Source organism: Empidonax traillii, unplaced genomic scaffold (assembly GCF_003031625.1).
Source record: "Empidonax traillii isolate 1590-97213 ecotype Southwest subspecies unplaced genomic scaffold, ASM303162v1 scaffold400:size839614, whole genome shotgun sequence".
NCBI lineage: Eukaryota > Metazoa > Chordata > Aves > Passeriformes > Tyrannidae > Empidonax > Empidonax traillii.
In genome coordinates this window covers 66,662-93,745 of record NW_020955593.1, presented here as the reverse complement: position 1 = coordinate 93,745, position 27,084 = coordinate 66,662, and the positions used below count along the sequence as shown (strand labels likewise).

General features: G+C 41.2%; 1 protein-coding gene across 1 annotated transcript in view; it reads right to left on the bottom strand.

The window, feature by feature from the left end:
• LOC114062345 (glypican-5-like) overlaps positions 1-27,084 on the bottom strand; it is a gene marked incomplete at its 5' end in the record, with an annotated part of 258,850 nt that overhangs the window by 212,900 nt on the left and 18,866 nt on the right. The window contains 3 exons of the mRNA XM_027893649.1: positions 3,563-3,688; positions 5,001-5,060; positions 9,420-9,550. Coding sequence (XP_027749450.1) covers positions 3,563-3,688; positions 5,001-5,060; positions 9,420-9,550 — 317 coding nt within the window. The remainder of the gene's footprint in view (positions 1-3,562; positions 3,689-5,000; positions 5,061-9,419; positions 9,551-27,084) is intronic.

Below are 27,084 nucleotides of genomic sequence, written 5' to 3'. Positions count from 1 at the left end.
AGCATCTTTTAAAACCTACTACAGCCCTTCACTGCTTGCTAAAGCCTAAGGAAATGAGAAAGGGGACAATGAAAGTGCTAAATTCATAAAAACTGAGAGCCTCTAAGGGAAAACATTTTGAGAAAAGGAAGTCACTGTGATTTGGCACTTCATTCCTAAGCCAGCTTGCACAGGCCCTGAGAGTCTAACAACAGTGACATGATCTGTTCAAGCCTGTGGACAGGTGTCCCCTAATCCCTCCACTTAATGCAAAGTTCCAAGAAAAACAAGTTAAGGACAGAAGGAGAGAAGGAAGGAAAAGAAGTGTGATTTCCTACTGGGTGTTACAAAACATCCTTCTCTTCGGTTCTGAGTAACCTGATTTAAAAACCGCTTTTTAATGCAGGCTTTTAACCCTAAAATGTTACACTTGAAGCTTCCTGAGAAAGTGACTGCAGCTGGAAAAGCAGCTGCTGTAAAATAATCTCTTCCCCTACCCCCCAGTAAATGAGGGTATTCCATGTGAACCCTGTACACCCCTCGTTTCTCCCTCTGTCCGTTTGTGGTTGTGCTCTGTCCTTCCAGGCCCGGGGCACAGCAGAGCTGCGGACACCACACGCCTGTATCGTCAACACCACCCTGCACCACGACCATCTGTTCTACCAGTCTCTTGGGAAGGATATGAAGTATCAGAAAACCAAGCAGAACACCACAATCTACCTGTCTACATGCTCATTATCACCTTCTAAAGGCTCTCAACATTTAGATTAATTTCCCTATCCTGTTCATCTGCTTACAGTTTCTACAGAGTTTACTGTTATATACCAAGTTTGCCATTCACACCTTTACAAAATCCTTATTTTGCTAAAAAGACAATGATGTCTTCACATTTCCCATCTTCCCAACATCTAATGTTGGAGCAGTCCTAAAGAAAATACGGTATCACAATGAAAAATTTAACCCTTTAGACCATCTAGAGTTCTCAGATGAATGGTGCCTGGTCCTGGCAGCACATAATGGTTCGTGCCATCAACTTCCCCTGCAGCCTCCTCTACTGACACGGTATTGAGACAATCATCACTGCCAGGAAAAAAAGGTTCCAGCACAGAAATGTCTCCAAGCTTGCTTCACTTTTCAAAATAGTTTTCCAGTTCTACTGCTCCAGCCCCATCTTCTCTGAGCATTTTTGATGATTCATTATCCTCACAGACTCTTTCTTATATCAAGTCTTGCTCCAGGAACAAGTTGCTCAAAAGAGCAGTTAAGAGAAAGGCAGCACTCCTGGTGCAAGGAATTCTAATGCTGTCCTGAAGTGACACTGGAGGATTCCTAGCAAAGCCATGTTTTCCTGTTCAGCTGAAGAGCAGGCCAGAAGCATGTTCTCAAGCCAGTGGAAACCTGACTCTTTTTACAGTGCATTTAACTGGCAGCTCCAACTTCTTGTGCAGTGATTTAAACACAGTAAAACCCAATCCAAAGAACTATAATAAAATAAAAAGGCCCAATGCCAATCCTGTTTATCAGACCCTCTGACAGACCTCAGGTGCCCTCTGTACTAATTGAATGCATGATCCTCATTTCATTTGGCTTCAGGCTGCATTTGTGAGTCGAATTGTTTCTGAAGGTCAAGTTTGTTTTTCCTAAAGAGCTTGTGTGCCAATTAGCACACAGCATATATAATGCTCAGCTTTCAAACAGCATTATGAAATGCAAGAAGCATCAAGGAAACAGGAACTGCAGCTTTTACCAGCTCCACAGCTTGAGCAACCTTAAACTCAGGTTCACAGGAGATCCACCAAATTAACTGGGGTGATCTATTTTCTGCTACACAGTTAATAATAAGGCTCTATTTTGAGTTCAGAGTTGTTTACTACTGCTGATATTTAATGCTCTGGTGTCCTGGGAAAGGAGAAAGAGCAAAGAGAAATGCATCTTCAGGCATCACCAGGACAGGTTAATGTCCCATGTGGGGAGCACTGTGACAAGTCCAGCCTATAAAACAGATGATGAAAGGAGAAAAGTCTGCCAGCAGGCAGGAGCCCTGTCTGTGCTGCTGGGTAGCACTGCCAGCAGTGCAGGCTGCCCACAGTCTCCTCCTTTTAAGGCAGTCAGTACTGTAGGAGAGCATATAAATGTATAATATGTATATATTATTATATGGTATTTTAGATAATTCTGATTAAACACAGGAATCCAACCTTTTATTTTCCATTTAGCCCATTTAATACGTTAACAACAAATACATATTTAGAGTTTGGGAAAGGGGGAGTAGGCTTGCTGCCATCATCTTTGGGGATAGACTGTTTGTTGGTATCTCTCTCTCCTTTGTTTTTGATTTTTAATTCAAAATAAGAGGAATCTTGTTAGTCTTTTCCGTGCTACTTTTCCCAGTTTTCCTGTCCCTTTCAAACCTGAATCTTTTCCACGTGTTTCCAGTTCTGGGAAAGTTACACACTGGCAAAGGACAATAACATCAGCTTTCCCCTAAATGCCTTTCTAAAACATGTATATCAGCAATTTAAGTGGCTTGGATTTTTTTTAAACAAAGTAAGATAAAAATTAAATATAACATTTTATTAACTTTTTTCTTCTGAGAGTTGATACAGGAAATGTTTGTTTGCTTGGCTTCTCTTGTTTGTCTTTTGGCCAGAAATCTGTTTGTTCTAAAATTGTGGATCCAGCAACATATTACCAGCAAAAGGGATTCTGAAGTGGAAATCCTGATTAGAAATACTGATATTCCTCCTGTTTCCTCTCCATTACTTTTACAGTAAAAACTTCCATCAGTACTACAATTGTATCAGTATTTAGAATGCTACACTGTTGCCAAAATCTTCAAACATATGCTCTACAATTAATTTGTCAGGACAATATACAGTGAAACATTAAAAGTTGCCTTTGGATGTGATAGACATGCATTTATCTTCAAACACCTCAGATGTAATTAAGCTGAAGTTATTTACACATGAGAAGACTAGGAAGAGCTGTGTGGGAGTCAGAACTCCCCTTAATGGGACAGACATAATTGTCACATCTCTCTCTGTTCCATACTGGAATTATTCTGTAAATTCCTATAAAACAATTTGCAAACGTGACAATTGTTTTAAAGCAAGAACATAGAATGCTAGAACTGCATCTTTTATAACTGCTACTGACCACAAAACACACTTCAAAAAGAAACATCATGAAAGCCAACAACAATCCCATGGAACGTCTCTTTTTCTGACAAAAAGAAGTTTTTGGAGAACATTCATTCACTGGTACGTTTCAACCAGCTCTCACTGAAAAAACTGATATATACTTTGACAATGATAGTAGATATAGCTGTATTTAAAATATCTTGTTTTCTCCTCAGGGTAATGTTGCCTCATGTTATACAGAGTAAAAGCAAGACAGCAAGAAATTTCGCTCATGGAAAGACAAGTGTATATTCCAGTTTAGAGTCCAAAGGGTGATGGGAAAGACCCTGATAAAAACCAGAGAGGAGAAAAATTAGGCACCAAAGTAGAACGCTGCTGAACCATCAGAAGGATATCAAGCACCTATTTCCGTAATTGCAGCAAACTTTAACGTGTTACTTTACCTTTCTACAACATCCTCTCCGTTCCAGCAGGTCGAGCTGTCCCTCATGACCAGGTCTCCATCGCACAGACGTTCTGCTATCGAGGCATAAAAGGTGCGGGATCGCTTCATGTAATTGATGAACTCTCTGCAAGGCAGGAGGAACAGAGTTAACAACACTACAGGAAACTCGGCATTTAAGCCCCTGTCAACTAAACCCTCCACAAAGTTAAGAGTTTAGAATTTAAGTAATCTGAATGGATTTCTATTTCTAGTGTATTCTATTCCTATTTATCATCCAATCTTACTTAGTCCAGTGTTAATATGCATAATTAGGCACACCATGTGTGGTTTTAACACACTGTGTTAACCTATCTCAAGTGAGAGTACTTCAGAATAAGAAACTTCCCCCCTGCACTGCTTTAGAAGCTGCTGTTTGGTATAAAATGTTAAAGATGGTGAGTACAAGGTGCAGGACACAAACTGAGCTATCATCACAGAGCTATCTGCTTGCCTCAGAACTCCCTCAGCAGCCCACTGGCAAGGCCAAAGGACTCTCTTTGGTTTCCAGTGTTTCAGGCTGGCAGGCCATAAGGGGACAGACACTGCACTGAAGAGGTGCCTGGGGGTATGGCTGGATGAATCTTGGCACAAAACCAGTCAGGATTTATCACTCCTTTAGGAGCAACAAGTGTTTCAGACAATGTCAAAGTCCACTGCTAAATATCTACCCCTACAAGGTTCAGGAAGTGGTCTTCTCTCCCCAGAGCTACCTTTATACTTTCCCAAGTGTTCAACCATCCCATTTATCTTGTGTGATGAAATCCTGGTCTAGATAAATTACCTGTCACAGGCTCCTAAGAAAATAACTTACCCTAATAGAGCAGGAAAGCTGTTATTTTAAGCAAAGAAAAAAACCAGGAATTTTTGGGCTTATGATGAGGGAATCAGCATTTCTACCCCTTGACTACCAACTCCCAAATACAAGCTCTGAGTATTTATGCAGAAAGCCAGGCCCAGCCAGAAGGCTGCTTACCTGACAGAACAGCCTGAGTGTATCAGTTCTGAAAAGCAACAGAGATGCTACAGATTGCACAGGTGCTAAACTGGAGTTTTCTTTGGAGGAGAAAAGCAGCACCTTCTAACAGTCTAAAGCTTGTCTTACTCAGCTCACCCCAAGAGGTTTAAACTCCTTTTCATTCTCAGCAGAGTGAGGCTTTGACATTTCAAAGTAGCATCTCAGCAAATAAAGAATTCTGTGTCCCACTCTCAGTCTTTCTGAGTGAAAATATTTACTTTTCATCAGTGTAAAGCTAAACTCAGTAGGGCGGAAAATGTACAGTTTCCCAGCACCCCACAGTACAGAAGCAGCAATCAAAAGTGTGCGAATTTCTAGATTACAGCTGGAGATGAGCTAACTGGAGAGACAACAAAGGATGTCACCTTGTTTCCATTCTTACCGAGAGATTTTTTTCAAACTTCTTGATTTGTCATTCTTTGAAGCTTTCAGAGGCAGAGAACTGGAATAGGCCGGGGAGAATAAGCATCAACCAGGAGAGTTGGGGAGTAGGGGAGAAGCAGGAATGCAGGCAAATGGGGAAAAGAAATGAGAAACAAAAGAGAAAAGTAAAAATTATTTGAAAGAAAAGTCATCAAGCACATGCATAGGATAATAAAAGAAAATAAATACGGAGAAAAACTATCATGAGATTTTTCCAAAATATAGATACCATCAAAAATGTCAATGCAAAACTGGGGGGAGGGAAAAGGGGAGGAAAGTGCAACCAAGATTTTCTGTCCCAACAATTTTCAAATACAAGCACAATTACAAATGCAGAGCACATAGCAGAAAGCTGAAAATAAATTCAGTAGTACTTAAATTAACTCTAACTGATACCAAATGCAAGAATTGCAAATACATGGAGTTGTATGAGAAAACAATGGCAGTTTAGAAAGAAAACCAGAGGAAGAGGGACACAAATGAGCAGCATTCACATTCTGATACAACAAGCAATTTACAGGCTGTTAATAAATAGCATAAATACAGATATTTTTTTCTGTTCTCTTCTGGTCAGATTCACCATTTACAAACACCCAGCTTTGCAGAACAGAAGATACAGGCTTTAGGGTTATACTGGAGGAAGAACTGTGGAAACAAGCCAGGGAATTATTTAGTGCAAAAGCATTTTGTGGCACCAATATCCTGAGGTCCCTTAATTAACATCAGGCATTGCATCCAGCGTTACCATCATGATGCAATTTTCCACGTCCATGGTTTGATCCCCCAGTCTGCTCTCAGCCCTGTACCCTCCTGTGTAACACAAGGGCAAGGGCTGGAGCAACGAGTGCCTGCAAACTGAGCGACCACTGTCAGCAGCCTCAGGACACCCAGAGGATGCAGCTTTGCCATCACTTCCTGGGAGCTCCTGGCAGGGGTGGCCACAGGAGAGGAGGGACCTGCCCTGGTGACCAGGTGAGTGGCACCTGCCATCACTGAGGCAGCGATTCCAACACAGTCACTCGTGAAATTGGTAACGGGGAAAATCTGGGCCAGCTGAAAGCCCTGCCTTGGCCACACATTAATGTGCATCTGACATCAATAATCTGGTTTGTACTAGCACTTTATTACGCAAATTTTAATAAAATCATGCGATGCTTGACCCAATAGATACTTAATTTTAAATAAGATAGATACTATTGACTTCAAATACTCCCAAAGAAACTCCTAAATTGTTTAAGATGTATAAAAGATCTGTTAAGTTCATAGCAAAACAAAGAAATTGCAGCAAAACACAAAGTTTGCTTCCTCCAACTAGGGACCTAATGAATGACAGTTCTTTGGTAAACCCAGCCTATTATATACTATATTCAGCTCTGTAACCAGTCTGTGTTTAGTGGTTTGAAATGCCTCGTGGAGCAGAGATGCTAAAAGGCAGGTACTCAACTTTGCTAGGAGACTGCACCCTGACCAGAACAGTTCTTTGTGCTGAACTCAGCAATAACATTCCAATTTACTGACTGAGATTCTGTACATGCCATTTTCGTTCCCTGTACCATCATATGGTTTCAATTTTCTTGTCATCTCCATTACATGTTATAGTAACCTCCACATTAAAAAAATGACTGCAGCAGCAACGCTGCCAGTTTCAGTTAATCCCTGAAAACAATTGTGTAATACAAAAAAAAAAAATAATTACAATCAATTTGATGCTTTCCAGGTTAATCAGAGGAAAAGGTTTCCAACAAGACCATGCAACATCTATCCAAGTTTCACCTTCTTTCATTATTGTTCCTGACACTTAGTGATGCATAACAAAAAAAGTATGTAGGAATGGAATGCAGAGTAAAATAAAGAGAGATGGGAAATCTCCCAGGAACCCGTGAGAGTAAGAGGAGAAGAAAAGGGTTCAACTACTGCAAAAGAGGATCCAGTTGATCCCTGCCCTCAGGGACTATGCAGGACCTCCCTGTGCAGCCAGACCCCAAACACCTCCCCCAGGAATGACCTCAGGCCAAGAGATGCCATTGAACAGTCTCAGTTCTCAGTTGCAGGAGCAGCCCTGGCTCTGCTGAGCTGCCAAAACCAGGGTTCTCAAACTCCTTGGAAAAGGAGATTTTGTAGCTGGCAAAGACTCAACAGCTTTGGAGCAAACATCCATCTGTAGGTATGAGCTGTCTGGCACTGGGTTTTTAAGGGCATCTCTGAGCAGGTCCTAGAGAAGAGATGAGGGGCCTCGTGACTGGTTTCTCCTACAGATGTGCCAACCAGTTGAGTTCTCTTTGAGTTCAGGAACGTTTCAACACATTTAGGGCATGAGCCACAGCTTTTCTATCTATTTGGAGAGTGCTGGCTCATTCCTTCTCCTTTTCTTTCCTTGCTTTAAAAGGCTGAAGCCATGTTCCATATTCCCCTTGAATTAAGGACCATTTGGAGGGATGTCTGTTATCCAGACCAACAGACAGGTTCAGCAGAACCAGTTCCCTGTGTGACCTTGCACCTAAACCTTGACAGACAGCTGACATTATTGCTCTTCATTTCTTAATATCACCAGAAACAACAGCATCTGAAAAGATTCACGTAATTACTCTCATAATCTGGTTCCCCTGTATCAGCTATCTGTCACTCTCAGTGCATTCTGCACAACCCATTGCAGGAATGATTTCACCCATGTATTATAATATTTTATTACATTAAATTGCTTTTTATTGATATCATATGCGATTAAATGATAGAGAATGAACAACACAGTGATGCAGCCAATCACTGTGTCTTCCACTCTATTTATGGTTTCACAATTGTTTCCAAGAAGCAAAGTACAAGCTTCAGGCCATGTGTTTTATAGGAAGTTGTGGAGAATATTTTCAATTTTTCCACTTCTCACTATTTATGGCATGGTTCCACCATTCATTTTCAGTGCACAAGCTCTCCACAATACCTATCAACACTGTACTTCAGCAATTTTTCACGCTAATTATGTAAGCATGGCCTTAGTTTAGATCTTTTTGATAAATTAATTTTCAGTGTGCAGACCAATTTTGGAAAACTGTCTAATTTACAGTGCATTAGTTTATTTTCTTTTCCATCTACAATCTTACATTTTAAAAGGTCACTATCCAAATAATTCTCTGTGGTTGGGAAGGGGAGGGAGCAGATCCTCAGGTGAGAGAGAATTGGCTGTCAAGCCATGAAAGACAAAAAGGTCACCTGTGGATAGGTTGGCAATTCTGCCTTTTGGGTGGCTAGAGTGGAAGTCCCAGTGAAGTCCATGAGTTCCACAGATGATGGTCTAGGGCTCCGTGTTTTTAAAATTCGTGCTTTACAAATTGTACTACAACTGTTGCTCAGATTTTTACTGCTGAATTGATTGATTTAATTTCTTTAATGCTCCTTTCTCTGATTTGCTTGGTAAAAATTGGTTTTAAATTACGGAAGTATAAAATTACCACTATCACTCAAAAAACTTGCCCTGCTGCTCTTACTTTTATCTTTTAAAGCAGCGTTTGTTCCATTTGTGCAGGATAAGATGAGAATTAAAACAGAAATGGAAAAAAAGCTCAGGACTGCTGTTACAGAGGACAATCTGTTAGCCAGAAAGAGGTCACTGTGATTTTATGACACTCGCTCTGATATCCACTCGTGTATCATGAGTGAGAGTGCAAAGTCATCCCTCCCTTTCCACTTACAATTTACAGAAAACCAATTCAGGAGCTACATGAGGTAAAGTGAAAGAAAAACTTAGGAGATGTGAGAGCAGGGATACTCTTGCCAGTGTCTGTAGTTCAGCTGTCTGGTGTCTCACCTGGCATGTAGTAGCTGAAGAACAGAAACCAAGCCGGACACAACAAGCCCAAACAAATGTTCCAGCTCTTTCTCTGCAAGGTACCAGACCAAGGACATTCCAAGGGATCTTGTTACTCCTCCCCAGTACAGTGAAATCAGGGACCGACTGGACTGATTTGGTGTCAGGGCAGTGAATCTTTCCTTTTCATTCCTTCCTCCCTCCCACTTCTGCCCCTGGATAAGCTCAAGTCCTTACAGACCTGGGCAGCTGTATTTTAAATAACTTAGACTCAACTGCAGAAATTGGTTTCCTCAGACTTTAGTGAAGAAAAGCTTTCATCCTTTTCACTGAAAGTCTCTGGAAATAATGGACACCTTGGTGTTAAGCAACGAGATCAAGTCTGGCCTGTAAAAAGCTTTTCTTGGAGAGACCCACAATGTAACACCACAAAGTCATCAGTGCTGGCAATGGCTGGAGAGCACAGGCAGGCAGGGTGACAGAGCCGTGGCTCTGCTTTAAATACTACAGTGCAAGGAACCAATAGCACAAGTTGGGAGGCAGAGAGTTTGTTTCAAAGCAACTGTAGCTCGGGGTTACCTTCTTTTATTGTTCAGGCTGGTGTGAGCCATCACCAACGTCTGGGCTTGAGTCACTTCCTTCACTGGCACTATGTTGGCCGAGGACAAGTTCCCTTCTTGTTGTCTGGGCTGCCCACACACTTTATCAACCTGTATGAAAGGAAGGGAACAGGGGGTGTGAATGGAGAAACTGATTTACAATTGCCCAGAAGTCTCCTTGTTCCTTACAGTCTGTGTTACTGCAAGAGAAGTTATCTGGGTGAGAGAAAGAAAGGATAGAAAGGATTCTTCTTTCCAGGAGACCTGGAAATGGGTTCCCTGCATAAGGACCTGGAAACTGGTTCCCTGCATAAGAACCACCAAATTACAAGACACCAGACAGCCAGCAGTCATGGATTTGTCACTGGTTACCTGGATATAGGACACTTGGAAACAGGCTGAAGTAGTGACTGATGGAAGTGTTGGTAAACCAAACTTTAATTTATTTATTTAGAAACACCCCTGGAGTTTGAAGGTACACGGATTTTGGTGGAACATTTGCCCCATATATAGAGAGTAGAGTCTGCTTATATTTGAAGTGGCCTGTAATCAGAAGACAACCAATTCTTCCAGCCTTTAACCAGATAATGTAACATCACTGCCATTTGCCCTCCCTGTCCTTCCTGAAGCCCCGCATTAGGGATTTATTACTAGTCCAGGAGAAAGCAAACCTACGTCTACCCTTCATGCACTGTGGATCTGACACCTGCTCGTGCAGCCAGACATATTTATTTGCTGTAAGAGCTTGAAGTGACAATAGTGGGACAAGCGTCTTCCCTTTCTAAGTCACAAATGGGTGATCTGTAATGTTGTCACCTACACTTAAATCCTCAAGCAAACACGAAAAGACAACAAAGGAAATCCTGCTGTGGGCATGGCACTACCAGAGACCTAAATCACACAGAATCCATCATCCCACATAACCCTGTATTTGGTATCCCCTCTTCAGTTTTCCATTAGAACCAGGGTGAGATGGATTCTTGCTGGTCTGTGCACTTTCCTGCATCTTTGGAACCCTTTCCTGAGTCAGAACTGCCCATCTGCTGAATATTTCAGACCACAGACAACTTCAAATCGCTTTCTCAGTCCCTCTGCACCGCTATGATGTACATGTCAGCACAAGTACAGGACAATTTTCTCTGCCATAGCCCATTTCCTCCAGGAAAACTACTGCTAGGTAAAGCTAAGGCATTTTCCTCCAGAAAAACAGGCCAATGGAATGTGAAAAGTTGGAAGGTGCATAGTCATGACAGTCAGTGTCAGCTTCAGCTGTGCGAGTTACAGCCTGGGCCAGTGTAATCCGCTGAGAAGAGCCTGAAACTGTAGCAATTGAATGGGAACACAGTGGATTAATCCTGCCATCTCTCCTGACAGCAGCCAGAGTGGGAGCCAGATGCCTCACTCAACACCACGCACTGTGTATATTGCTCTGCTCTCACCAGGGACTAGCACAGCGTTGGTTTAAAACACAACTCTGTGAAATCAAATAGGCTGTATTTCAGTCCCTTCCAAACTTCTGACAAGAAAAAAAAAAAAAGCTCAGTGCAAATGAAAATACTAAACAAAAAAACCTTTTGAATCCTTTAGAGCTGGACAGAGGGTAGAGCACAGCTGGACCACATTCCTGCACAGGAGGCTTTCTCCCCCATGCCCCAGCCTTCCCAGGTCTCCTCCAGCACACAGACTCCAATTCCCAGAGTAGGTTTCTGCACAAACCAGCTTGGATTACATCATGTCACTGAAGTTCATGTCTTCAAACTACATACACCTCAAACCTTGTCACTGCGGATTTCAGACAGTTCTAACCAGCTAACACCAGAGTGCTTTGGGAAAGCAAAGTGGTTCTCATATATGTAAGTGATGAAGAACTCCCAAGTTTTTTGGTTTTCCTGTGAGAAGTTTCCAAGATATTTAAGTCATCATTTCTGTTGTGAATCAACAGTTAAAACATCCAAATGAAAATACTAATTTTGTTTCGAATTGTATTTTGATACTACAGAAATAAAATTACTTTTAAATTGCACAGGTTTCAGTATTTTATATGCCAAACCTATGGTTTTCCTTTTAAGAGTAATAACAGTTTCCTGCATATCAAACAAAACCACAGCATTTTAAGGAAAAGAATTTCTCAGTGGAAAAATTTAACCACTTCTACTCCTTTAAAAATAATCTGTCAAACGAAAAGGCAAATCACATAATATTTAAACAATAAACGTTTAAATATTTTTCCACGTAGATTAATTTTTAACAGCTCACCAAAATGAGTATTTTTCTGCAAAATAAAAGGTTGAATTTTATTAGCTCATTTTGGTAGTCACAAAGTTGATGGCACAAACAAGAACACTTATTGTACAGAAAACCATCTTAAAGTTCCAGCCAGGACATTTATGAAAAATGAGTTGATGTTGTGAAAATTGAAAAGCATAAGGCACAACATAAAAAAAAAAAAAAAAAAAAAAAAAAAAAAAAAAAAAAAAAAAAAAAAAAAAGGTGCTTTCTGGAACTGCAACATCTGGAATCTCCTGCCACAAATTACCTGTGTTTTAACAACAGGAGGGAACACAGAGAGTTTCCCTCCCATCCTGAGGGCATCAGAAAACTGCACTGTCAGTTTAACTCAGAGCTCATCAATCAAGTCTCACCACCCAGAGGAAAAACAGTGCTACTAAAAAGGGTGACTGGAATTCTAAAGCTCCATTCCTAAATTCAAGTTCTAGTAATCAGAATAATCAGGACTTAATGTAAACAATGCCTGAGCCCACTTCTGTCATTTTTAAACTTTAAAAAAAGTCTGCCAATTTACAGACTGCCCGAAAATCATCCCTCATCAACAAAACCACCACTGAAGTCATCCCTCGTTTCCTCCATGACGTTTGAGCAAGTCTGTCTTCTAACAGGGAACATCGACGGTTGACAACTGGTATTCCTCATACCTTGTTGCCTTCTGAATTATCAATCATGTTTCATAATTACATACATTTGTCTTCACATTAAAGCTTTTTTTTCCTCATACACCAATGATTCCTCTGAAATGGCCACCTAACCATAACTACATTTTTTCTGCTGTGAACTTTCATTGGTAACGAAATATGGAGTCATATATATATGGATTATCTGACCTCTTACTATTTGTCATTTGAAAAATGACTATTTACAATTATTACAGAGGCTTAACAAAGTAAATTGAAAAATTCTCACCCCAAATCTTTCTGAACTATTACAGTTTGAGTAACCTTAAACACTGAGGTCATATTTAATATACCAAATATAATCAAACACGGGAAAAATGTCATGCCCTTCTGGATACCAAGCAAATTTTAGCTCTCCAAAGCAGGAGACCTTTTCACTAGTTCAAAACAGTAATTTTCTTTGATTCTGTAATGGGAGGGTTAGTATTTCAAAATAGAAGATTTTTCTAGTGATTGGGCTTTGAGTTATCATCAAAATGCTGACACGTTTTCCTGCAGATTTCTGCTCCCCTGATCTCTAACCCAGCTCAGCCCTGTGAAATCCACTGTCTGGGTGAACAGCTCTGACAAACGACCCCCCTCAGCCCCAGTTCCAGCTCAGCTGTGCCCGCAGCCCACCCACCACATGTGCATTTCCAACCACAACTGCAGTTTGCTGGTTCCAGCTGCCAAGCTTGAAATGAGGGAAGCAAAACCACTGAGTTACAGGGAAATCAGGTGTGGGTTTTCAGGCTTGCAGGTTCACCATGAGATCTCATTCCCTCAGGGTCAGACACGCCCCTGTCACTTGGTTACTGACGGCACAAGAGACTGAACATTCTACGTTCACGAAGCCATCAACAAAAGGTTAAAATCTCGCTGCAAAACACCCATTTCCAACGCTCAAAAGATTAGTAAGAGCACATCAGGTAAATTCAAACCAGGGCGCGTTCCTCATTGCCACTCTCCATGTCCTATTGAACAAAATCTTGCCCTCAATGAAGAGGCAATTAAGACAGAGTAAGAAAGATTACTGGAAGAGAGCAAACAACACCCAATTTTGCCCTACTTTAAACATTCTCTCTCTTATGGAATATGTTTCCTATTACCAGCATTTTGCTGGTAGCAGAGTTCAGCAATGTATAAACAAACTGGGATCGCTAGTTCATTTGCCTACAGGAATATGTTGGTTTTTACTTGAGAGGGGAGCATTCTCCTCTCTCTCATCTAGAATCTACAGAATAGTTCAATGTAAATTAATTTCCTACAAATCTTTTTGAAAACTGCCAGTTAGAGAAGCTGATCCTTACTTGATACTAGAGATTCCTCCAAGGAGAGCAGTGTTATGAGCTCCTCAGGGGCACAAAAAAATTCTGTCAGACTTGACACTTGCACATGAAAGAATTCAGCCACACAAATTAAATCCATAAAAAATAAGGCTCTGAGTGTTGTCTGCTGCCTCTGGTTGTAATCAAGTGATCTGAATTACAGTAATATTTCTAGGTAGAGTTTTGGAATCGAGATACAAATGCGCCAGAAATAAAACAGTCCTGTAAAAGCAAGAGCTCACATTCTGAGCAAACAACAAGAAACTGGAGGCATATGTTGAAAAATAATGGACACATAAAGAGAGATTAAGATACATACTTTTATGACATTTTTATGAAGCAACTGGGCTCCTGTTACTCTTAGTGATGTCAGCTCACAAAAGCTTCAAGTCAGAAGGGACAGGTTGCAAGCACAGGAGTTACAGAAGTTACAGAGTAACTCACACAGATGCAATCAACTTCCTCTTACAGATTTCTAAGGCCCCAAGCTGAGGAATTACAAGGCCAAGAAGTACCTACCCCTGGATGCCCTTATGAAAAGTGTTACTTAAAGACTCCATTCAACAATTCTTTAATTCATCTTTCTTCCTTTTTAACTAATTAGGTCAGGTTCCCAGGCTATGAGATATATTGAGAAAGATGAGTGTTTGCCAAAAGTGGAGCAGCAGTAGGATTCTGCAAACAGCCCTGAAATTGGTTCTTGAAAAGGGACAGTAAGTGCTGTAGGGAAGTTTGGGGCATGAGGAAATCCACATGTTTTTTATCTTTTTATCCTCTGTCAGTGGCAGAAGAGACATCCTTTCAGTACTAGGCACACAGAGCGGTCAAACTGTGCAGAGCTACAAATTCTACAAGGCCTTCTCCCATGTTATAAATGCAAATAATGAGTAATGAGAATTTGGGGCCTTATGAAAGAGCCAACAGGAAAGAGAGGTTAGATAACCTGTCCTGGGCATGCCACAAATCTGCCCCTGAATGCACACACACAGGGCTTTGTCACAGGGAGATGAGTTGAGGATTTCTAGGGAAAACTAAAAGAAAGAAATACCTTACATGATCTCAGGTTTTTCACTGATTTTACACAGCTTATATCTAACAAATTTCCACCACAAATTACAATGATATTTTCAGCTCTCACTAGCTTTTCAAATTGCATGCACTGGTCAGGATATCAAACTATCCACAGCTAAACTCCATATCTGAAATATTTTAAGCATGTATAAGTCAATAACTTCATTTATTTTGTTAGGATTTTTCAAAACAATGTTCAAATTGTATATCTATTTCACCCAGTTGAAAAGAGAAATGGAAATTATTTATAAAGCCAAAGCAAAATACCAACAGCACCTGACAGGTCAAGTGACAACTCCCCTCCTTCTCCACAACCCCCTAAAGATTCAGATCTTTCCTGGCCTTTGTTACATTTGTGCTTTGATACTGACAACCTAGGAAGGTTAAGCCCAATTTTATAATTAATTACAATAATCTAGAATGAAAAGAAAATTCCATTGGGAATCAATCCACGTAAGCCACTTCAAGAGCTCTCAGAAAAATTAGGTAACTTTAAAGATAACATAAGGAGAAAAAAAATCAATTAAAATATTTTATTTAAATCTCGTTTTGATCACTTTTCAAATTAATCACAGTATATCAGAATAGTATTGCCTGTTATGTGTTTATTATTCATATACATTGTTAACAGAAAGCAATTATCAAAATATTATTGGAATTTCTTTTATCACTGCAAGCTTAAAATGTAACTAAGAAAAATCCTTTACAGTTTGTTCTTCCAAGGTTCAATAACCAAGTACAAGAAGTAGCCAAGATCACACATCTTACAAATACATATATATATACACACATATATTTATTAAAAGGAAAACACTCCTATCCTCTCAGGCTCCCCCAGTCTGCCAGTGCTGCTCAGAATGGGCCAACCCGCTGCAGTGATCCCTGATGGCAGAACTCCCCGGCACAGAGCGGTTCCCAGGGCAGTGGTGGCACTGCCACCGTCACCAGCTGTCCCTCCCAGCACCAAGGGCTGGCACTGCCACCCCCACTGGCAGGACCCATGTGGGGAAATTCCTTGGCCCTTGCAGACAGGGGTCAGTATGAGGGGCCAGCCAGGCCACTCAGGCTCATTTTGAGCTGCACCACTGACTGTGCAGGGTGGGACCTCCAGCAGCAAGGACTGACCACCAGCAGGGATCGTACCCAGGATTCAGGCAGACCACCACAGGCAGTTCTGGAGAAGAATAGCTCTCCTTAGGCTCAGGTAACCCCCCCGGAGTCTTCAGTCCCAAAACGAGTGTCACTCTTCAACTTGCTTTCAGCCAGATTAGCAGTCACCTCAGGCACTGCAGATCAGAATCGCTTTTCTCAGCCCAACTTCAGCACTGCTGCAGTGCACCTGACTTCTTGAGGATGTCCAGGAGCTCTCCCAGACAATGTCTCTTTCCAGGACCCTTTTCCCTAAATGCAGACCCAGTCTGATCGCCACCCCAACACAGTCAGTTCCACTGGTTACAGCTGCAGACACTTATTTTTCATGTATGCACAAATGGTAATTTGTAATGAATTACCAGGAACCTGATCCAGACCTGATCTATGGGTAACTTAGTCACATAATTTCCTGAACATGCAATTCAGCTTAATTTTCAGTTTAACACACTTTCACAGGTGGGTATCACTACTCAGGTATGAGCCAAAAAAACCAAAACAAACATGCTAACAGGCCTTTTGATAGATCCCTTCTAAACATAGCTTCCATCTGAAGTGTTCTGTCTGCAGGCTCTGCATAATGCAAGCAGAATCGTTTCTTAGCAGTTTTCACGGGGCTGGCATTGCCCAGCATATCCAACAGAACACGAGGAACAGCAATCCAGAACAAGATCCATTTCTCCTTACTCCACGACTAACACTGATTTGTTGTCTGTAAAATATTACATCGCTTAGCTATCAATTATGCAAATAATATATCTATTCTAACTGTTTGTACTGAGGCTCCCAGATAATCTGAAATGCTTCTCAAAAGCACTGTGTGTTCAGTGGGGGTGTGTTCCTATACACCGTGCATTCCCTGCTGGGTGTTGAAAGAAGGGCTGCATGAGGTGGCGACAAGCCCCGAGATGGTGAAGGGACCAGGAGAGCGTCCACAAAGAAGAAAAGGGTCCTCAGGCTCACAGGTTTGACAACTCCAGGTCAAAATCTCCCTTTCTCTGCAGGTAGAGACATCTCAAGAACCAAGGTGCAAGAGAATAAACGGAGGCAACATTTTCCAAGTAAAAAGGTTTACTCCAAATCTCTGACAAAGGCTGCTACTGTTGCTTTAAACTGACATCTGAGTATGTTTAGGGGGATAATTACACACGTTATATAACATAAATGTTAATAAATATATATATACACATATTTATATATATATAAGGGAAGAGAGCATCCCCATTAGGGAGGGCTAATGCTGCAAATGTAAGCCAGATTTTAAGATACATAAACTCCTGTCTATCCTATGTATTTATAAGAGCACTGATAAATCAACCCTGAAAACATTTGCCAAAAATCATAATCAAGAGCAGGAAAATCAAGTTTCAGCAAAACTTTTAAATCCTTCTAAGATATTTTTTTTTCCCCTGTTCATCATTGCTGCAAGCATTTAGCTGGCTGGGCAAAATGTCAGAACTTTCTTCTCCAAATGACATCATGACAGTGACATAAAAAAAAATATGTAGGAAGTCAGATGGCCATTATACTTTCCCATTGTCCAATTAGCTGAGATAATGCTGTAAGTTTTTGCAATCATAAAATAAACACATTAGCAACAATGCCAAGACCCCCAAAGAAGTCAGAATAACCTTCCATTTTGCATTCAACAAATGGAGTAATTAGAAAAGGCTGGTAAACACACTCGATTCTTCCTTTTTCATGAGATACATCATTACGATTATGATTTGCTGACAAGTTGCTGTCAAAATAAACACGTTCTCTCGTGCCTTTTTTCTGAACACAAATAAGCAAATTTAGATGCCACTGAAGACTCGAGCAACTCTCCAAGATCTGTAGCAATACTACACAGCACAATTATCAGGGCAGCAGCAGACCCCCTTGTTTCAAGCATTTAGAATCCCCACTGGGACAAGAACATGACATTTCTAAGCAGAGAACTTTCCAGCAAGACATTAAGCACAGTTTATTTACTGGTATGTGTGTCCCGTTGTCAACTTAAGATTCAAGGGCCAATTGATAAGTAAAGGAAACATAGTCCCAAAAAGCTCTACCTTAGACTGCCTGATCTGCAGAATTCACTGGGGCTGTGCTCAAGTGCAGAGAAGGGACCATTATGGCAGCACAAAAACAGAGCTGAAACCAAGGAATAAAGATGCTTATAACAGCATCCAAAACGTGACTCCTCATTAATGGTTGTCAAGCCTTTTTAACTCCAGACTTCATTTCTGATCCATGCTTTTTAAAACCAAAATCAACAGAAGCATTCCCTTTAAGCCATTCCATGTCTAGCCAAGGAGTTTTGCTGTTATTTGCAAGCCTAGAAATTATTTCCTCACTGATGTCACAGTGAAATTTCTGAGATCCATTTCTGACCCGTTCCTGATGAAGTTCTACAACCAGAGCAAACAAAAAATAGCCCTTCTTTCAACTTAAGATCTCTCCAACTTCATGTACAATCTCAAAAAGGACAAAGTAAGATCTTCCTTTCTATTCAGCATTGGCAAGACCGTACCAAGAATACCGTGCCAGTTCTGTGCACGGGGTGGCCCTGTTTGAGCAGGGTGGTTGGCTAGATGATGTTCTAAGGTCTCCCCCAACCTCACCCAATCCATGTTTATAGGAATTCACTGGTTTTGTTTCCTTGGTTTACTTCCAGTAAGTCACCTAGGGGTAAACAACACCATCATCCTGCCCAAAAGATTTAATACTAGGGAATTTAAAGTCTGGATGTTCCTGCTAGACATGTGGATCCTGAATCACGGCACAAGAAATCTCAGAAAGGGATCCAAACCAAGCAAGCACCCCAAGCAGGAGAAAACAACAGGTACAAAGGTGTCTGCAAACCTCTGTTCTGCCTTCAGTGTTTAAGTACTGCACTAAAGACTCATCTCACACCTGCTGAAGTCGAGAATAGAAAATTAGGATCCAGCACTTTTGTCTCCCACCTCTAGAAGGCGCACAGGGCTGCCCTTCCTCACAGCACACCAAGGGCTTCAGCCTAAAATACCAGGTAAAAATCGGAGGCGAGAGAACTCCCATGACTGATGGGAATTTGGTGTAGTCAAACTGCTGTTGTTCAACACACATTCTAAGCACTTCAAAAGAAAAGAAAAAGAAATTTGAATTTTAGGAGGGGAGAGTAACTCAAATTCAGATAGCTCAGGAATAATTTAAAAAAACCCAAACAAACTATTAAAAGGCACAGTATAAGTTCCCTGTCAAAACCTGCCTACTGACCAGCAGACAGTACAGCACAGGATTCACAGGACAATCACATGCTTGATTAGACCACTAACTATGGTTCTGGGAAGCACTCTGCTCACTTCCAGCTACAGTCCTAAGTGGCATTTATCAACACTGCACCTTTTCCATCTCACAGCCCTCACCTCACAGCTGGCAGTAATTAACTCTTGTATTTTTATCCCTATTTCTCAAACAGAGAGGTGAAAGCAGAGAGATTAACAAATGTGAGAAAAACCACGTGGGCAAGGTTTGGAACTGCCCAACTCCTGACAACCAATTTACTTCTTGGACAATTAAATGGCATTCTGGGTTCAAAAGCTCTGGCAAAGTGCCTCGTGTTTAAGTGCAATCACTTGCCTACCTATAACTTGTGGATTTGAAGAACTGGGCTAGAAGTCTCCAGAGCGTGGTCTCAAACATCCCAGTGGATCCAAGGCTGCTTCTGCAGACCCAAATGTGCAAACAATCCGAGCGTGATGCATCCAGCTCATGTCCAAGACCACCCAGCAGCCCAGCATAGCAACAGGAGTTGGCACTCATCAATGCAACCCAACTCATTGTTTAAGCCTGTAATTAAACTGCACTGAATATGCAAACTTGTTTCATTCACTAACTGCTTTGCTTGCCCAAAATAGGAACTGGTAGCAGTTGATTTGAACAACATGGTCTGTGCTCATCTGCTTTTCAGAACAGCCGAGTTTTTCATTAATAAAATCTATTTCTTTACTTCCTTCAGTGGACTAGAGAATTTAAGTTCCCTTTTCCTCCAGCACTACTGGCTCAAACCGAAAGGTAAATTAGGCCACTGGCCTTTCCAGTGCATGTGCCAGGAGACACTGCCCTCAAAAAGCCACCCCACAACAATGTAAATAAAGGAAAAGGAAAAAGTAATTTAGTGTGTAGGTTGCTAGGTCTGAACCCCCATCCCCATTCCCTGCTCTGCAGCTGGAGCTGGTGAGCCAGAACTCCCAGTCAGATGCAACCCCCCAATTACAGCACCTGCCCCTGCCCGGAGCTTCTGTGTTCACTCCCCAGGGGATCCTCAGCACAGCCTCCCACAGCAGCTTCCATTTCTTAGGTAACTTTCCTGTGAACTGGCAGTTTTGGGAAGTCCTAACCTTGCCTTGTTCTTCACAGCATCTTAATCCCTCTAAATGGTCATTTGCAGATGCTTAATGTGAAACAGGAAACAGGGCAGGGATTTCATTCTCCTCTCTCGGTGCCCAGAGCTCGCTCAGCTTTCTTCCTTTAACCTCTTTATGTAGAAACGTTAATATCCAGCAAGGTTTTGATTTTGCAGATTCTGGGGTACATCCTCCCAAATTTAGCCAATAAATCAGCCAAATGCTCAATTTTCAGCAACTACTGGGATGGAACTGAAGGTCTTGTTTCAGAGCAAGTTCTTGAAGCAAAAGTATGGTAGACCAGTGAGAATAAAAGTCATCATCTGGTTGTACAAAAGACTTTTAAGCTAGGGAATATTTATCTGTACCTGGGATCAATTCATTACCCACCAACTTACGATTTCATTTTCAATTTTAGACTCTTGCAAGGCAACATGATGAGATATAGACAAGTATCTTAGTTCTAAAATCCCGTATACTTGGGGCCCAGTTTGTCCTGGGTTTGAGCTAATTGGAACTGGATATGAAAATATGCTGAAAGCATCCTGAGTGTCCCATAAACATAACCATTTTCATTATTTACTATGCACACAGAATAAATGTAATAAAAACTAGACTATGGCAACCAACTGACTGGTCCTTCAGCCACATCAGCAAACAGAAGGAAGCAAACTGTGACATCAGGAGACTGCTATTTGTTTACCTAAGCCAAAAACTGATGCTAAAAATTGTTAGTCCCACTTTCTTCTGATAGGCAGGGACTGACATGACAAAACCCATGATTGTAACGAGACAAGAGCGTCGAACAATGATGGAGAGAAAACCCTTTCCTGAATTCAAGATGTTTAAGTGACTCCTGAAATCTAAATCCCAAGCGTCTTGGGTTGAGATTCCTTAATGTCAAAAATATCATTTGGGATGGGAGGGTCGTGCTATGGAGCTGAAATTTTTTACTGCCTTTACATAAAGTTGTCTGGATGGCCACTTCTACTCTGAGCTACCCTGTGGCACAGAACACTTCATGACAAACACAGTGGGACTGCAGTGCCTGCTGGGCTGGGCAAAGCACGTGCCAAGGACAGCAGTCCCAAGGGTACAACAATCTCTCAGGAAAAAACAGGCACAGAGGGCTCCTCCCATTTACACTGTGGCCTTTCTGCTGCTCTGATCAGCTGCTGAAAAGATTCATATCTACAACTTCAGTATGACAAAACTTTCTGGAAAGGCAATAGCATGAACGGGAACTGGGACCAAAGTCCCTTTCTTTTTATAACCATTTAAAAATAAAAAAATTAAAACCTCAGCAACCTAATAAAACACATGGGAGGTTAAAAAGTAAAACTGGCTTGTTTCTGAAACAGGCCTTAATATAGCATGCCTGCAATAATGAGAAAGGGTAAATGAAAAGCATGCTGAGTCCTGTTATTCTTTGAGTTAGACCATGCCCTTGGGTAGAGTAAGAAACCCCAGAAATGTAAAATATGAACGTAATAAACATACAATTGCTCAGAACTTGATAATGATCTCTGTGAAACAAAATCTGAGGATTTTTGGTAGGCTTTGATGATTCTGAACATGGAATTAAGCTGAATGTATTTTAAATTAAACCTAAAATAAAAACAGCTGCTGGAAAACATGCATGACCAAATTCTTCATTTGAACATGTGCCGCTTTTGGCCATATTCTTTTAGATTTTAAAACTCCACTGGCATTCTGTATATTCAACTCCAGCATGAAGCAAAGTACAGTAGCTACTGCTGGCATTCAGTTAAGCCAGTCTAATTTTATAGATGTTTGTCTAACAACTCAGAACCGCTGCTATTTCCATCGGTGAGGGGTTATACCACCAAATAAATTTATTCACTGTGGTAGCTGCAATTCTACGTGCAACGGGCCTGAGAGAGAGAAAGGCATCACTGAGGCTCAGGAAGTTCATCCCACTGCTCTGCTGGCAACCCTCAAAGCCCAATCACACGGAAAAATGGCAGACCGCTAATTAATTTTCTTAAGAGTTAATCTGAAGAACAGAACAAGATGGATTTCTAAGTAGGATTTTCATATATGAAAAAATACTTGATCCAGGGGAACAACACAGGAGCAGAAACTCCTTGGTTTACTGATACACATGCAAAAGACTATTCCAGCACAGCAAGCCAGAGGGCAAACTAAAGAGGTATAGAATTCACTTCCACTTGTGATTGAATTACCAAACAAAAGATGTCCGTGTCACAGTGGAAATGCCCTAATCAAATAAACTTCAAAATAATAGCATTCATTTGGAAATCTGACCTCCTATTCCCAATTCTGCAAGAATCTGTGGAAATCCAAGAGGGATACAAAACATAGCCCATTCTGCAGCACTGTGATTGAAAAGCTTTCATACTTGCCATGGTTTTGTAGCTATCAAATCCTGTAAACCATGCATATGCTGAGTCTCCTTTTGTACTTGGTAGGATGACGGCAAAAACGTGAGCAAACAACGCCAATGTGTCTGTCCCATATTCTCTTAGATTTAAAACCTGGAGATCTTAAAAAATAATCTAGGTCCTAAAAAAGGTCATTCCTAGGAAATTGTTTCTCAGGGTTTTTTTAACCTCCTTGTAGCTTCTGCATGACTCAGAAAACTTCTCAGAGTGAAAAGACAGATGTTTTCTTTAGTCTTGAATCTCAAGGTCTGTAACCATTGCCAAAATTAGTTAGTATTACTATACATAAACACCAGAAGATAATTTTTTAATCTACCCATAAATCTGAAATGCAATTAAATGGAGACAGCAAAAAAGATTTTAATGGAATAGTTTTATGAATGCCAGAGGGGGAAAAAAAAAACAAACCCCACCACAGTTCACATGCTACACTACTGATAATGCCTCCCAGCACAAAGATAAGCTTTCATTGTTTTCTGCAAGGCGTAATTCCCAAGGGTTTCATGTAACCAAGTTATGCATGCCATGACTGCCATGGCACACAGAGAGCCAGGGAAGAAATGGAGCTTTATTTGCTCATAATCACCAAGCTCTGATGGCTGTCTGCCTCCTCAAAATCCCAGTGTCTTCACTTAACTTGGCCACAAGAGGATGAGTTGGGATTGATACAACTCCAGAATTCCAGATTTACTCTTTTCTGACCCATTAAGCATCCATTTCACTCCTCGTTCTCCCCTTCAGACACAGTGACTCGTTGAAGGGACCCACTGGCCTCAGACTGCCTGACTGCACAAGGCCCAGCCCTGCAAGTGCCACGGAGTCACAGCATGGTTTGGGTTGGAAAGGACCTTAAAAGACCATCTCATTCCAACACCCCACCAAGTACAGGGACACCTTCCACTAGCCCAGGTTGCTCAGAGCCCCATCCAGCCTGGCCTTGAACACTTCCAGGGATGGGGCTTCCACAGCTTCTCTGGCAACCTGTTCTGGGCCTTATCATCCTCATAGTAAAGAATTTTTCCCCAATATCCAATCTAAACTTGCCCTCTGTCAGTTTGAAGCCGTTCCCCCTTGTCCTGTCCCTCCAAGCCCTTGTAATAGTCCCTCTCCATCTTTCCTGCAGGCTCCCTTCAGGTACTGGAAGGGTCCAGTCAGGTGACCCTGAAGACTTCCCTTCTCCAGGTGAACAATCCCAACTCTCTCAGCCTTTCCTCACAGCAAGAGGTGCTCCATCCCTCTGATCACACCTCAAACCCTTATGCCCTGGGTTGCTGCCTCCTTGTTCTTCCATAAGGAAACACAAAAAGGGGGAACAGGAAGGAGTGATGGTTTTAGAAGGAACAAGGGCTTGCTAAGTAATATTTGGGGAACAGCACCCAGGGTCTTATAGGGTTGCCCTTTGACAGAGGTCAAAACATTCCCTCCTTGCAACTCCCAAGAAGATTCAGTTTTCCAGAAGTGCTTTTACCACAGACAGCACAACCCTCATGGAGCAAACATCAGAGCTTACTCCCAGTGAAGGCAGACACATTTTACCAAGCTCCCCCTCCACTCTTTGCTTCCCGGGGAGATTTTACAGCTCAGCTGAAATGCCACTGCAAATCCCACCTTTTCTGTCATTTTTCCATATTTTTCAACAGTTTATTATGGATATTTTACATTTCAGTATCAGAATATATTTACTGAATAAACTCTAAATAATGCCAAAGTTTCCAAGAATCTGATCTTGGAGCTGAGAGACTGCACATTTGATTAAAGCAGTGAGCAAGGCAATTTCCAGTAAGAAAATGTGGAAGAGCACAGTAGCAGTCATTTCAGCATGTTTTCTCAGCAATATTTTTCTGTTTCTCTTGACAAAAAAAAGATGAAAACCTGCAGAACATGAAAATTATTAGTTCTGATTTTTAAATATAAGATGGGCTTGTTTTCTTTAAAAAAATCTTCTCATTCAAAAAAGTTCAATCACCTCAAACAAATGGACAGAACATCTATTTTGCAAAAAGCAAATTTATAAAAGTCCCATAAACATCAAACCAATCAGTTACATGTATGTCTGATGTCATACCATCAAAATATCCCAGAAAACACGTTCACCACGGCTCATACCACTGGAGTTCACCAGACTTCAATTCTTGATTCATTATTTGGAGCAGAACTGGGACCTAATTTAACAGTTGTACATAACATTACATCCATTTCCCATTTTAGTACTTAAATTCAATACAGACATTTCAGGTATCACTGTCACACTAAAGACCTACTGCTTTCCTTAGAAGATGTTTGAAACAGATGAAAACTACAGAATTAAAAAATAACTTCAATTAACCAACTATTTTAAGCATCAGCTTTGCAGTAAACTCTGTGAATATGACCTTGCCTGCGTTCAGTGAATTTAGAGAGCCTCTGCATTTACACTTGACTATCAAACAAGTTGCTGTGACAAGCTGTACTTGGACATTCCCAGTCCATAATTTTGAATGTGGATGGCACTGTAACTAAATGTTTTGTGTCAAAAGAATGCAAACTGCACACTCAAAACAAGCAGATGAGACGAAATATAGAGATGTGATAGACACCAGGACTTGGAAGCTGAAGAAACTTTCACTCACCCAAAAAGCACAGCAGTAAAAGGGAATATTTTACTATGTGCATCTCAGTAATTTTTTTTCCTCTAAAGAGTATTAGGTCTCTAATTCACAATTAAGGCCTGTTTTTGACAGAAAATGTGTATCTTATTTAAAGGATGAAAAGTTTGTTACTTTTACGCGAAAAGATTTAAGATTTTCCAAAAACTCTAAGTGGCATAAGCGCTTCTTCAGAGAGCTGTAATCTTACCATTTGCAACAGGGGCCTGTTAAAAGAATTTATTTGTGAAAGGATAATCTTCTGCAGTTTGAACTTTCTCACCAAGCTCCCTCCTCATTGCTATGCGGTGTGGGAGGTAAATCTGCTTGCAATGCCAGCCATGTCTATCGAATCAGAACTAACCTTTTGTTCCACGTATTTTCTTTGCAACTTTCTGCCATCAGTAGCCACCTCAAAAAAATGTACTTTTCACGCCTTGGTGTCTTTTAGATAATTCACTTCCAAGTTGGTTCAGAATAAGAAAGTTTCATCGTTTTATGGAAAGCCAATCAGGGCTTTTTGCAGCAGGCAGAAACGTGTGGCCTTAACTTTGTCACCTCCACTTTGTGAATGCTGATCAGTGCAAAAATAAGTGTCATCTCTGCAACACTAACTTGTATCAGGGACCAAAAATTGCACACCAGAAGACTGATTTCCATCACCTGCCAATACCACCAGAAGAGCAAGATTCGGACAGTAAATCAGTTTCAGAAAGAAAAAAGATCATTATAACAATCAGCACTAAAGATACTTATAAACACACCAAGGAAAGCAAAGAAAGATTAATAAGTACAGTACTCATTTCCCTTTATGGGAAAGAAATATTTCTTAAGGAGTAAGTATTTGTAACTTATACCACAGACAAAAAAAGTTATGGTTTGTTCACTAAACATCAGAAATGCATATAAAACCATAAAACATACGTGCAAGTACCCTGCAATGCAAACACATAACCCATAGTCTCTGAAGGAAAAGCACACAACCCAGTAAGCATAGAGAATTAGAAAACCTTATTAAGCAAATACTGGTGATGTATCAAGAATGCAGCTTCACCACAATCTTAAACCAAAAAAAAAGCACATGATAATATTAAACACGTATATGGTTTCTTTTTTTCTTTCAGTGCTGTGTATCACATTTTCCAAGTATTAAAAAATTATCTTGGTGAAGTCATGTACTGTAGGAGTAGCATTAGGGAACCTGGTAAAGAAAAGAAAAATCTCTTTGTTAGCCAAGCCAGAAAGCATCTACAGAGCCTAATTCATCATGAAAATGCCAGGGTTCCTGACAGTCGATTGACAGACCAGCCCTCTACTCACTCCCTCTCCCCTGGTGAAGGAGCCCTTTGCTAGGACGTGTCTGTTCCTCCTGGACAGAACCACTCGTGTGCGAGCAATTACACACAAGGGCTGAGCGAGGGAAAGAGGACAGACTGAACACCAAAGCCTCACGGCTGGGAATTTCCCGGGTGGAGGAAACTTCTTGTCTGGTTAAGGGACTATTTCCACGCATTTTCCTTCCTCCCCCGGCAAGGGAAATTTTGGAGCTCTCCAGGCCTGCCACCCCTATCCAAGGCATCAGGCTTTGGCAGCACAACCTGTCACCTGCCCAGCTGCCCCCAGGGGTCTGCCATTCCCAGAAACCCCAGAGCCATCACCCGGGACCTGCCATCCCACCTGGGCACTGGAGGAGCAACCCTGGCTGTGGCACAACCGCATGAGCAACCTG